Source organism: Alexandromys fortis, unplaced genomic scaffold (assembly GCF_014885135.2).
Source record: "Alexandromys fortis isolate MF-2015 unplaced genomic scaffold, M_Fortis_MF-2015_v1.1 scaffold_35, whole genome shotgun sequence".
NCBI classification, from domain to species: Eukaryota; Metazoa; Chordata; class Mammalia; order Rodentia; family Cricetidae; genus Alexandromys; species Alexandromys fortis.
In genome coordinates, this window is record NW_026067913.1 from 8,996,910 (window position 1) to 9,011,210 (window position 14,301).

The following is a 14,301-nucleotide window of genomic DNA, read 5'->3' on the forward strand; positions in this document are numbered from 1 at the left end:
TTATAAAGACTATTGGTACTTGTAACACAGCACATCACTGGATGTAAGAAGACGGGGCAAAATAAAGAGAGGCTATCTTTAATTTTTTTAGTGCAGTTTTTATTTTTAAATCTTATGTGAATGGGTATGTGCATGTGAGTGCGGTTGCCTGTCAAGAACTGAAGGGGGTGACAGATCCCCTAGAGCTGGAGTTACAGTTTATTGAACAGCCTGATCTGAGTGCAAGGAACTGAACTTGGGTCCTCCGGAAAAGCAGTAAATGTGCTTAACCAGAGTCATCTCAGGAGACCCAAGGAAATGGTTTTGAAGAATGGTGTTTTCCGTAATTAATACTTTTATCTTCAGATACCTGGTAACTTTTATCTTTAGATATTTGGTAACTGGAAAAGGCTAAGAATTCAAATGCAAGACATACACAAAAAATCAAAGAGAACTCACTAAATCTACAGAATTTGACAATACAAACACATAAAGTTGGGATTATGCTATTTTTAAACCATGAAAAGAAAGCAAAACATCCATTTTCCAATATTAAGAGTTATTTTATAACTAGAAGAGTTTTTTTTTTAAAAACTTTTGAGAAAGGTATATTAACAGTCCTGGCTACCCTGGAACTCACATAGCCTCTTACTCAGAGACCCACCTGCCTCTGTCTCCAGAGTGCTGGGATTAAAGGCGTGTGCCACCACTGCCTTGTTTAGAACAGGTTTAAAAATATTTCCAGTGGTTTCAAAGAATGCCTCTCAAACTCCAGATTCATGTGTATGCTTTATCTTGTTGTCTTATTTATTTATTTATTTATTTATTTATTTATTTATTTATTTATTTTGGAAGGCAGGGTCTAATGTGTTCCAGGCTGTGTTCAAACTCACAATGAAGTGAAGGAGGATTCCAAACTTCTGATTCGTCTGCCTCTATCTTCTGTGTGCTAGGACTATAGATATGTGTCAGCAGGCTTGGTTTATGTAGTGCTGGAGGCTGAATCCAGGTCTTCATGCAATTTAAGCAAGCACTCTATCAACTGAGCCACGTATACTCAGTCCCTGCTATTTTTAAAAACTTATGTTCATATACCCAGAATGAGTTTTTGATTTCCTTTCATGGTATAAGGAAAGTCCAACAATAAAACCATCCAGTAAAATTTTTACTAATAAAAAATTTTAAACATTCCCATTTTACCTAAAATTGGTTGATTTTTATCAACAAAGTGGCAAAAACAGGCAACTTTAACTTAAACTTCTTGCATAGCTCCTTAATGTTTTATTCAGAGCATTCACTAAACTGGTCCTTTACTGATACTGAAATTACTGTACATCATCTGGGTAAAGCACAAAATTATATTAACTATAGAAAGAAACAAACCACTTTTGATTTTTAAAAATTATATTTACACATATTTATATTCAGTTGACAAAAAGCATCACAATTATTACTCTATAAAAAAAAGTAAAAATAACCATGGAAGCTAAGGCCTAAGTTTTTATTTCAAATGTCCCCTTTGTTTATAGCTAAGAGATATTAGGAACTAAATTTTAGTACCTCAAAATAAAACAAAAACCAAAAGTCTTTAGTATTTACATATAATATGGAAAATAAGAGCTGCTGTTTTGGCTAAGTTAGATGGCTGTTACCTACAGTATTTACACTGTAAATGTTAGGGTGGGAAGTACTACTAAAAATATCACTTTAAACAAATGTAGTGTACCTGGAATTTTGTTCAGATGGTATCAGTATACCCTGACAAGTGCTTATTGACAGAATTCGACTTATTTAAAAAAATCTACTCAAAGTCTGAAACAGACCTCTCTATGCTTCTTTATATTGTTTATCTAAATACTATTGAGCCTGATATCAGAATAAACACTCAATTTTAAATAAAACAATGGCAACATGTATACATGTAATTTTTTAATATTGTGAAATGTCTTAATGGTGACCCATAATTGTAAGACTATCTACTAATCCTTTTAACCCATTAAGTCTCATATACACATGCGTATATGTTTATTCCTAAACAGTGGAAGTTCCAGTGACTTAAAAGTAACAAAGGATTCATTATGTTACTCCCTTAGAATTGCTTTCCTAGGGTTTAAAAACACATCTATACCCTTGGCCAAAAACAAACACAAGTCAGTGTCACAGACTGAGCTTTAAACCGCACTTTAATTTTCAGTATCTGTAACCTACTAGTAAAATGAACCAGATGGAGAATATTAGTGGTTCACTATGCAGTGTGTCAGGTCAATGAGAGAATGCACAGAAAAGGGAGAGATCAGTTCTGGGAAAGGTGTTAAGGTGGTTAATGTGGAAACTTATAAATGTTAATTTTAGTAACAAAAATAGTTCAAAGCGTAAACGAATGTTAAATTAACACATTATAAAAGAGAATAGCTTAAATAAATTGGAACTCACATATTACAATAGTAAAGTTAGGACAGAATGAACCAAAGATATGAACAGTTCTGAAAATTCTCTTTTAAGCCTACTTCCAATAGAAATATTCAGGCTTTTTTCCTGTACATAGTTGATGCTTTGTCTATACCATTTATAGTAGAAAAATAAATTCTTTAGCAACCTAGAAACAGTTTATAAAACTCTTAAAGTTTAATTTTCTTTGCCAGACATGCCAATGTTAAACTGACGGCTATAAATTAAAGCTATATAGACATAGGTATAAGTAATATAGAACAAGTTAAGAATACTACATTTACCGGATATTCTTTTTTAAAAATTACTGTACTTTCTTAATTCCTGTGTGCTTTGCTATAGGAATAATAGGGACTTTGTTCTCTTAGAAAAGATAATAACATGTAAGAGTATAACACAAATAAGATAATTTATAATATACATGTACTTCAACAGTAGCCTGGTTCATCTTGGTTGAAATTGGAAGTATAATATCTAAGATATAACAATCGGAAAAGAATATTTATTTTAAGACAAAATGGAGCAAATCAAACTCTTAGGAGCCTTGAATCTCAAAATTATTGATTTACTATAATACAAATAAGGAAACCTTAATGGTGAAATATAAAGATTACAATATTGACCAAAGAATTTTTTCTCTTTACTACACAAAATATGACCCAGCAGTAAAAACAAACCATTTTCCTTTTTCCAGTAAAACAAATGATATGGTTTTGATAAAATAATTTTGAATAGCCCAACTAAATTTACCTGTTATCCAGTCAGAAAGTTTGATCATAATTTAGTGTTCTGGTTGTATCTCCACTAACAAAATATTTAACCCCCCTAAAGCAGCAGTCATTTATAGCAACTCTGGTACCAACAACAAAGGGGAAAACTGGTTTAAAAATGGTGCAAAAGCCATTCTGGACTGTAGAACAACATATCACAGAAAGAATATGAATACATGTTTGTGATTTTATATATACATACTCCAAGAAGTCTGTCAGTACCCAAAGTATTTTTATTGCTGTATTAGCAATGGGTTTTTTTTTGGGATATACTCTCAAGGGCCACATAAAAATAGATTCAAGGAACAGATTAAATTGAAGTCCTAGATTAAATGTTTGGTTTAAAGAATTTTTCTACAACAAATTTCATGTTTATGTATGAAAAGTTATATAACCTTATATGAAAATGTCATGAAGTATTTTTCTACACTATACTAAATGTATTTCCCAAGAGGGAAAAATTAAAATATCTAAAATATATTAGATCAAGATTACAAGACCATCATAGATCTTTTGAACATGCATCTGTTTACAGAATTAACCGTATACAAAATGTATTTTTCATTAGAGATCATAAAGAAATGAGTTGGGGACAGCCATCCTTTACACCACATTATCCACTCACTTTAACCACAAGTGTGTCGTTGGTATGTGAGTACAGGAAACAGGTTCATTCACTCCTCATCAAATCATCCACAGATTTACTTAGAAGATGAAGGTGCAGAAATGTGAAATATGTTACATGTATTTTTTTCTTTCTTTCAAACAACATCCCAAGCATGGCATAGCAGCCTGAAATTATAAAATACTTAACTGGGCTTTAGTTATCTATACAGACTGCTTGAATGTGAATTAAGTTCCCAAATTAGCACATCAAATAACAAAACCAGCCATAAAGCAGGCTGAAAGCATTAAACATTTCATATATGAGTTTTAAATCATTTAATTTCTATAGAAAAATTTTATTCACAATATAATGTGACAAAAATCGCCACAGGAATGATATACTGATTGCAATAAGGTTGCATGCAGCAGCAGCTTTGCATTTTTATAACTATTTTTTGTTTATAAAAATTAAACCTCTCCAGTCATGCTTACCACATTTTTAGGTTTGCAATGTAAGTTAACAGGGAATACCACATAGTTCAAAGAGAAAATGTCTCATCATTTTGAATGTGGATTATCTCTATGAAAAATGAAATATACTACTAAACCCTCAACCATGCATGGCTAGATTTGCTTTGGTCCAATTTCAGGCCATTTGCAATCACATTCTGTTTATATAATACCAAGAGGATCTGTCTGCAATTGTGGTTGAATGAGCTGCGGTTGCAATGGTGGTGGCAACTGAAGTGGTACCATTGACTCCACCAATTGTCCTGGATTTGTGGGTGGGGGAGGAGCCACAGTGTTCGTAGTTTCTACAATTTCTCCATTGTAAAAGAAAAACTGACACTGTTGAATGAATCTTTCAAGGACAGATTGATGGATTATAGTGGTAGACAGGAACTCCCGATTTTCAAAATCAGGTCTCATCAAAGTCGGCCAAAAGCAGATGGATAAGTTGTCTGCTGTCATTAGGTTGATTTTATTTTGCTGACTAACCCTGAAATTATGAAATGAGGAAAAAAAGAAATCAGAACTCATTGAAATTACAGAATCCCAAAGCTAGCTTACCATTTAGGCTAATTTATCTTCAAGTTAAGATTTTTTTCTTAGCATTATCTATTCAACTATATTCTAAAACAAGAGAGCAACAATGTATATTCCTGTGAGAAGGTCAGATAGTCTAAAATATGCTGCACCCCAGGGCTTAAAGGTTTACACAGGAAGCCTTTTCAGTTTGAAAAACACCATTCAAAACAGCGGGTTCTAACTGTGGATCCAAATTTTTAGACTACTGTGGGAGATTAAGGAATCAATCAGGGCCAGGTGGTAGTGGCGTACACCTTTAATCCAGCACTCTGGAGGCAGAAGCAGGCAGATTTCTAAGTTTGAGGCCAGCAAGCCTGATCTATAGTGTGAGTTCCAGGACAGGCAGGGCTAAACAGAGAAACCCAAAACTCAGGGTATGTCTTCTCATTTAAACCATCTTTGGAATACTTAGCATAACCTATCCAGCCAAGAATATTTTTAAATTTCAAGAAAGTTAGCTCCTAGCACACTAGGAACAGTTCTTTAAAAACATTATTTTGTACGCTGTTAAACAACATTCAACAAATTCTACTTTAAAATTTATCACAATTTAAAAGCAAGTTACAAGTAGTCACAGAGTTTAAAATTATTTTTACCCAGCCCTTTAAATAGCTGAGCAAGCACTCCTTGCTTATCACCACTTCTAGGAAGCAAGACATGTAAAAAGCAAACCGTAGACTATAAAATATAAATTATTACACTAAGTGTGATACTGTATTCAACCCTCTTATTTTACACATAAAGAAACACATCAAACTGGACACAGTAGTACACATCTGTAAGACCAGTTCTCAGGAGGCTGAAGTAGTAGCATAATGGATCCCAGGTCAGCCTAAGCTACAGAAGAAAAACTGTCCAGAAGTCTGTAGCATAACAAGAAAATCTTCAAGATTAAAAAAAAAAAAGAATAATAAAAAATAAAACAAACAAAAAACACAAACCAAAGGAAACTCCCAGACATAGGAATCACTTACCTAAAGTAACTGTTCTGTTACGAAAAAGTCACTATTTCCAGTTAAAAAGAGACTCAATCGAACAGTCAGAGTAAAGCCTACCATTTGTTAGTAAGCAATAGGTGGCTAGTATGTACAGTGATGTATTTCTATGTAGCAGTGGAGTGCTAGGCTCTGGAACCACACACAAAGTTACGAACATAAGATGGAGTCTACTTGAAGGTATTTTATCTGTTGGAAATTAGGGTGACCGGGGAACGCTTCATGGACAAGGTTCAAGTTAAGTCAAAGATAATGAATGTGGGAAGAACGGCAGGAAGAAAGGGAAACTGAGTTACAACAGTGGCTATAAGCATTTGTCAGAACCTTTGGGAGAGCTTGTTCAAAGATAAACTGCTGGTGACTATCTTAAGTTTGTGATTTATTATGTCTGTGGTGGAGCCTAATAACATGCATTCCTAATAAATACTCAGATGGCTGCTGTCTTAGGCACCACACTTTCAAACTACTGGCATGTTAAGATATGCCACAAATTGTTATTCCTCGATAGCTGCTATCAACAGTGCTGCTTATGCACAAAGGAAGTATAACCACTTAGAACTGCTAGTGCTAATCAGTTCAGAGTCCATCCTGAACAGAGAGGACTATTTTCATCTTGAAAAGTCTTTGGGGCTGAAGAGACAGCTCAGCAGTTAACAGTATGAGTTGCTCTTGCAAAGAACTGGAGTTAAGATCACATTGTAGTCCAGCCTATCTGGAACTCCAGTTCCAGGGCAACTGCTGCCCACTTATGACCACCACAGGACCCAGGAACACATGTGGCACATATTTAAGAAGATCTTTATACAGAGATCTTTTAGAAAGATCATCTTGGCATTAGGATCAAGAGAGGGTAGGAATAAAAGTTGGCAAATAACAACTGTTCACACTGGTAGGTCCTCAAGTTGTAAAGGAGAGAAAATGGAAAAATTACAAAGATGTACTTGATAATAACTGGATATGAAGAGTGGAAGAATATAATCAAAGAATCATTCCATAGGATAACTTTACAATCTTATCAATCTGTCAAAGAGAGGTATGACATGTATTTGTCTTTCTCCTTGAACCCCAGCTCCATTTGTTCACTGCTAAATCCCCAGTACTGTGAGAATATGTCAGGGAGGGGGGCGGCTTATTGAGTTACAGAGTCGCTCCAAGTTAGCTTCAGCTATCATCTTAACAGTCTAGAGTTACCTAAGAGAAACTCAATGGGGCACTGTCTCAGACTGGCCCGTTGGCGTGTTTGTAGGCTACATTCTTGTTTGAAGATTCATGTGGTAGGGCCTAGCCCACTGTGGGTGGCTCTATTGCTACGCAAAAAGTGCTGGGCTGTACAAAAAAGTTAGCTGAGCAGGAGTTAGGGAACACGCCAGCATGGTTTCTGCTTCAGCTCCTGGATTGCCTTCAGCTTCAACAAGATACCTGAGAAGCATAAGTCAAATAAACCCTTTCTTCCCTTGAGTCACTTCTGACCATGGCATTTACCAGAGCAATACAAAAGAAAACTAGAACTGTGCAGTAGACTGCTCCTTTTAAAACTAAAGTCTGAACAGCTTCTGCTCTATCTCTAGTATTTCTCAGGACCACAAAAAAGCCTCTACCATACAATGCTTTCTCCATAAAGGAGTGTGGTCTCCTAGCAAAAAAGAATAGTACATATCGTTAAAAAAAAAAAAAAAGGTTTATATATTACGAAACAAACTTCCTATCGTTATAAAGACTAAAGTTAGTCCAGAAGTCATAATGGGAACAGTACTGTTTGATCTAACCTGGTATTGTTTCTATCTCTTGACTTTCTCCATCCTTATTTTGGTCAGTTCAAACAAGCCCCCTCTCTTTGTGTTCTTCATGCATCTATAACATGCTTTTGACTGTGCTGTTTACTATTGTACACAGCCAAAAACACTTCCAGAATACAGCACTTAAGATAATTTGAAGGTGTGCTAGTACTATGATTTTTTTGAATATACTCTGCCCTGTCCTTTTTTCAAAATCTTTAAAATCAAGTACAATTTTTAATTCAATCTGGTATACTCACAAGATATTGCCATTCTCTATATTCAATGAGGTTTACAGCTTCCATGTTAACAAAATACTAACAATATTAACCAATAATCATTTTTTCAAAAGGGGAGATTATACCATTTCTAATAGTAAACATTAAATAATATTATTTATCAAGTTGAAAATTTTGGTTATTTTTTTAAAAGGGGGACTTGGAAGAGTTATAAAGGTAGTTTAATTTTATATTGCACACTGACAGTAATAACAAAACTTGAAACATTGTGAATAGTCTCTCCTAAGAAGGACAGATTTCATCTGGGCCCTACTATTATTGCAGTTTAGTTTCTGGTGATAGGGATCAAACCCAGGACTTCCCAGATGCTAGGTGAATGTTCTACCAGTGAGCCATACCACAACCCTATAGAATACTTTAAATTGCCACTAAAAATGTTTGAATAAACTTTTGGTATGAGTTTATGTGGTACGGGAGAACTGTCTGTATTCTGTCAATCATGTTATAAATAAACGCTGATTGGCCAGGTAGGAAATATAGGTAGGAAAACCAGACAGGAAGTAGAAATGATGTAATGAGAACAGGAGAATTCTGGGGAGGAATTCCCGCCCAGACCACTGTTACTGAACATAAATTCCAACTGTAACATATTTAGAGCTATAAATACAAAAATTAGTGTCTTATATTTTGGATAATAGGACAGTTTGTGCTAAAATTTCCAAATATGGAATACAAACTTACAATACAGTACAGTACACAGGTGAATGAACTACATAAGAGCTGTACTATACTTAGGAGTTCCCTCTTCAAATTCCAACTTTTCCAACTCTGAATATGTTGATTTGGTTAGTTTGGTTACTGCCATTTTTAAACTACAATTCTAAGATTTCACACAAGAGTACTACTAAAGAAAACTGAGAAAAAAATATATTGTTGGGCTGGGTATATAGTTCAGTGGTAGGGTGCTTATTCAGCATGTGGAGGGCCCTGGGTTTAATTCCTACTATAGTAACTAAACAAACACTGATTATATGTACAAAATAGTAATCATAAAACTTTCTAGATATGAATTAGATAATACAGACAACCATTACAAAAGACCCGAACAGAACCTTGTGTTTAGTCTATAGTCCCCTTAAATAGAAATTATTATTACCCAGCATATAAGGTTATAAGTATAAAACATAATGTGCATTTTATTTGTAAGTACCTGTTCAGATGTGTTATAACATATCTGAATACATCATAGTTTACAGGATGAAATTTCTTAACAATTTCTTTCAAGGCATGAAGACGTTCTGTTTTATCTGGGATTTCTGTAAAAGAGAAATCATTGTATAAAATGAATAAACTTCCAAATATCTAATACAAATTTCCAGTTAATATTTATTACAAAAATTAAGACTCTGTTTGAAGCATATTATACTTCTATATACATGGTTATAAATTTAGTTAGAATTACATAATTATGTATAGGCATGTTAGTCTCTTAAATATTCATGTACAGACTGAGAATTACTGTCTTTATATGTACAATTACAGCTCAACAACAAAAGCAGTAACATATAACACTAATAAATAAGAACTGGATATCTTGCAATGAAATTTCTGAAATATGAACTTTCTAATTTTAATGTGTCACCAAGTTTTTCTTTTGATAAAATTATGCCCCTCAGGTTCAAAAGACTTCCAAAACCAGAGATAGGCACAAGGTAGCCCTGAATTCATAATAACCTATACTACACTTAATTATAATTTTCCTTTAACAAAATATTTCCCTTACTAGTAGCATAAATATTTAATGTAGTTATTTTCCAAGTTTATGCAATTATAAAACAGGATAACTAAAACGCAGTACAGCAATAAATGGGAGATAAGAGATTTATTTTCTGTTCTCTTACTTTATATAATGGTAGAATTTTCAAGTACTAAAAATTCTTATGTCAAATTTACTTCTAAACTAGGCCTTTAAAATAAACCTTCTGAGTAGTTCTAAGGCTAGTGTTTATGACCAAGAGATAACACCTGGAAATATGTAAAGACAACTTTATACCTTGTGACAATATATTAGAAGTTTATTTTTCTTAAAACTTTTAAGAAGAGATTTTATTTTCAAGACTTTTATGTTTTTCTACTGTTTGTGTGATGTCTGTGTGGGGAGGGATGTGCTGTACAACTGCAGGCACCCAGTAGTGAAGAAGAGGGGTGGAACACCTGGAGCTCGAGTTACAGCTGGGTGTCAGCCACCTTGCATGGGTGCTGGAAACTGAACTCAGGTCCCCTACAAGAGCAGGAAGTGCTCTTAAGTGGTAAGCTATCTCTTCACACCTCTTTTAAAATTTATTTTTCTTTTCTACACCTCTTCACTTATTTATGTGTGTAGAGGTGGGACAGAGGAAGGCGAGTGCATGTGATATCACAGTCCATGTGATACAGGCCAGAGGACAACTTCCTGAAGTGGTTTTTCTCCTTTCACCACGTGTGTTTGGGGATCAAACTCAGATTGCAATAACCTTTACTTAAGGAGACATCTTGCTGGCTCAGAACTGTAATTTAATTAAAAAACAAAAAATGGAGAACTTTTAAAATAAAACTAAAGAAGTAATCCCATTTAAAAGAACTTGAAGACTTATACTAAAAGGGATAATTTAGAAATTACATTAATTTTGGCTATTAATGCAAATTAAGCACTAGGTTTTTTTCATGTTCAAACAGACCTTAGGATCCATTTTCCAGATCTTCCATGAGCATTTAACTCATCTAGGAAGTGCTATGCAATCAAGAGAAGATTCTACCACCGATGTAAAAAGCAGGACCATGTACCGCTTTATGTGACCCAGGACTGTGGGGAAAAGAGGAGACCAGAGGATCCAGGGAATAAGGTAGAGAGTATTAAAACAGGACTTTCAATATCCTCTTCTGCCCTCAAAGTGCACTCTCCCTCTGTCCCTCATTACTTGTGGGAAGAGCTAAAAACAAATATCCCTAAGGTCATCCATGGGGGCCCTGACTTTATTTAAATTTGGAGGGTACCTTTAAGACATATTTTAAAGTGAGATTTTAACTAAAAATTCTATTTCATAGTTTACTCTGGTAATCAATATTCAAAAACCACCACCATCACACCAGCAAAACAAAGTTTATGCTTACTTGCTGCTTCCAATAGCTCTGGGTGGAGTGAATATGGAATCAAAGGATCTGGCAGATCAGCAAAGAAAGCCTTGAGAGCTCCAGCTACAGCATTTACTGTGACTTCCATTGACACTAGATTGATATTATGATCTATAAGACAGAATCAAAATTTAATTTATATAATGAAATTTTAACTTATTGCAGAGATAAACTCAACAAGCACCTTTCTGCCAAAAAATACTTTTCATTAATCACTTTTCCTCACAGGCCAGCAAACTATACAGATCAGAGAAAGACAACCCCATGCAAAAAGCACTGCATTCACAAATAATGTATAGTATATGTCAGCATACAGTGAATTACAGAATTTTAATAATACTATTCTTTTATTTTCTTGTTTATACACAGACTATTTTAAGACCGTAAGAAAATAGAAAGACAAAGAATACAAATTATGTATAACAATTCTAATTTGGACCTTTAAACTCTACTTTGTAATGTTTTAAGTAAACAGGTTTTCAGTAAAGGGCTGATTTAAAGAACAAGAACAGAACATATAAAAGGTATAACATAGACTTATTTGATATTAACAAGTCACCTAAGTGTGAAAATACAGAGCAGAAAAAAATTATCCCATGACTTAGAGGCAATCATTATTATATTTTATAGCAGGCTTCCTTTGAGCCCTTTTATGAATCACTTACAGAAAACACGACCCATTTACACATCTTACTGGACAAGCATTATCTCATTAGCCTTATATTTATTCCTTCATCTCTACTGAGTGCTGAAAAAATTTTGAACTATAAAGATTAACTTGTCTGAGGCATAGACAGTTAGTGGTTAGATTAAAAAATAAAACCACTAAATTGAATTCAAGAGCCCCAACTACTACTCTGCCCTCCTCACTGAAACTGGAATTGCACCAATTTGACATTATAAAATAGTTTCTCTAATATTTCTTAAAAATATGGTAGAGTACTTTTGGCAACACGGCATATACACAGGAATATACAACTCAATAAGTAATGTTTTGGCATTTTAACAAACATAATTACTCTACCTCACTACAATATACAAATGACACATGGGCAGTTCTCCCTTCTCTCCTTAAAATTACAAATACTGTAACAAATGCCTTTAACAAGCACATGCAAAAGAATGCAAAAGATTTTGGAATACAAACTCCTTAAAGTGAAATTTCTAAAACAAAGGAATCTGAATTTTACTATTCACAAACTGCCTCTCAAAATGTACCTACAACAGGTATACAAAATGTCTGCCAACATTATGAACAATCTTTTTAACTAATAATAAATACAATCTTAAAATAAAAATTTGTCAATGGTAGAGGCTGAGTATATTTTCAAATATATACTAAGAGATTAATCTGCATAGGTCACTCTATACTCTCTTGAAGATTTTGTTCTTATATTCTCACAATTTTTACATTTTTAGGCAGCCTAAATTGTTATTCATTTATGCTTTCTAGATTTCTTACCAAATTTAGGCATTTTCTAGTCAAAGACTATAAAAATATTAATTTATTTCTAGTAATTTAATTTTCAGTTTTAAAGTTTTATCTTTGATCTCACATGGAATTCCTTACTAGTACAGTCTCACTTTTAAATTTGCTTCTAAGTATTAGTTATCTGCTACATTAAAAAAGCATTTTTTCATAGTCCCATTTTTGACATAACAGTTGCTAATCTAACATAAGTAAATTTATTGCCATTTTAATTCTGGCACTGGCTTTATAGATTCTGTTATTCTTTTATTTGTAAATAGCTTATTAGATTAAAAATATAAATAGGGTAAAACTGTCCATTGTCCATTATGTATCATAGCTTACCTCAAAATGTTTGCTTTACATTAATCAGTCTCAGTGCATGAAAAAGATTCTCATTTCTAAATAAGACCTATAAATTTTATTGCCTATGACAGACTATCAATTCTGTTATTTTTCTTGTCAATAAAAAGTTCTTTCTTGTTTTCTAGCCTTCACACATCAAAATACAGATGCAATGCTGTATTTTTTTTTAGAGCAACTGTTTTAACTATCTCCAATCTTTTATTCTAAATGTATTTTTAAAGTTTGATACTTCCAACTTCCTCTTCTAATTTCCTAATACCCATCTTCCTAAGAAGACTATAAAAGATTCAACATTTTCTTTCTTTCTTTCTTTCCTTCCTGTTTTGTTTTGGATACAATATTTTACTATGCAGTCTTGGCTGTTCTTGAAGTCATAAAGATCCTCCTGCCTCTGCCTCTTGAGAGCTGGGAATAAAGGTGTGCGCCACCATGCCAGGATCAGTCCTTTCTTGTTAGTATGAAGACAGATCTCTCCCAGTTCTAGTCCTGCACTGTGGCAACTACCATATGTTTACCATATGTTTACCATATGTTTACCATATGTCACACTTTTAAAAGCTTTCTTCTCCATACCCATTTCTATAAGAAGTTTCAAATAAAAGTTTCTTACCATAAAATTCTAGTAAGAAAAACAGTAAGACAATTTTATTTTGCAACTATAGTACCTTGATCAAACTGCTTTTGAATGTTGTCTTGATCAGTTTTATTTCCACTTACACGGTATAGTCCTTCAGTACATAATCCTAAGAAATTAAAAAATGTTTTTATAAACACATATATCCATAACAAAGAATTTGCTTAACTCTAAATCCTTAGTGACCAGTCAAATGTGATCGCAATTTACAGAAATATTAGAAAATTGATTCCTGTCGAGTATCATGCCCAGAGCAGAATGTCAGGACCTTTGTATAGGGCGACTTGTTATTTTTCTGTCTGGTTACACATACTTTATGCTTTACAAAGTGTTCTATTGGGAAAAAAAATTAACTCTCAGAAATCTGTGAAGATAAAATGTATAAAAATTTACTATCAGAAAATTTAAGAGGACATGGTCATAACCATAAAAACTATGAGTTATCACTGACACAACCAACATGAATTAGTCTCGTAAGAATTCAGGTATGTGAAAGAAATCAGATTGTGTCTGATGTGGTACATGCCTATAATTATAGCCCTTGGAAAACTGAGGTAGGAAGGTCATGAGGTTAAGGCCAATCTAGGTTTAAGAGCAAAAATCTGTCTCAATGAAGGAAGGCAGAACCAAAGGAATATATTCAGTTTACATAAATAACATCCTGTAACAGGGATTCTTACCTGTATTACAACAAATTGCTTGCAATGGCTAGAAAATCAGTTATGAAAGGACAAAAGGTGATTGTTTTATAATCTGACAGG

General features: G+C 33.6%; 1 protein-coding gene across 4 annotated transcripts in view; it reads right to left on the reverse strand.

The window, feature by feature from the left end:
• Nucleotides 1-2,909: 2,909 nt before the first annotated feature.
• Arhgap5 (Rho GTPase activating protein 5) overlaps nucleotides 2,910-14,301 on the reverse strand; it is a 67,400-nt gene continuing 56,008 nt past the window's right edge. For all 4 annotated transcript variants that reach the window (XM_050138778.1, XM_050138777.1, XM_050138779.1 and 1 more), the window contains exons 4-7: nucleotides 13,572-13,649; nucleotides 11,052-11,183; nucleotides 9,112-9,217; nucleotides 2,910-4,803 (exon numbers count right to left, since the gene is read on the reverse strand). In XM_050138778.1, the coding sequence (XP_049994735.1) occupies nucleotides 4,476-4,803; nucleotides 9,112-9,217; nucleotides 11,052-11,183; nucleotides 13,572-13,649 (644 nt within the window). In that variant the 3' untranslated portion in view covers nucleotides 2,910-4,475. The remainder of the gene's footprint in view (nucleotides 4,804-9,111; nucleotides 9,218-11,051; nucleotides 11,184-13,571; nucleotides 13,650-14,301) is intronic.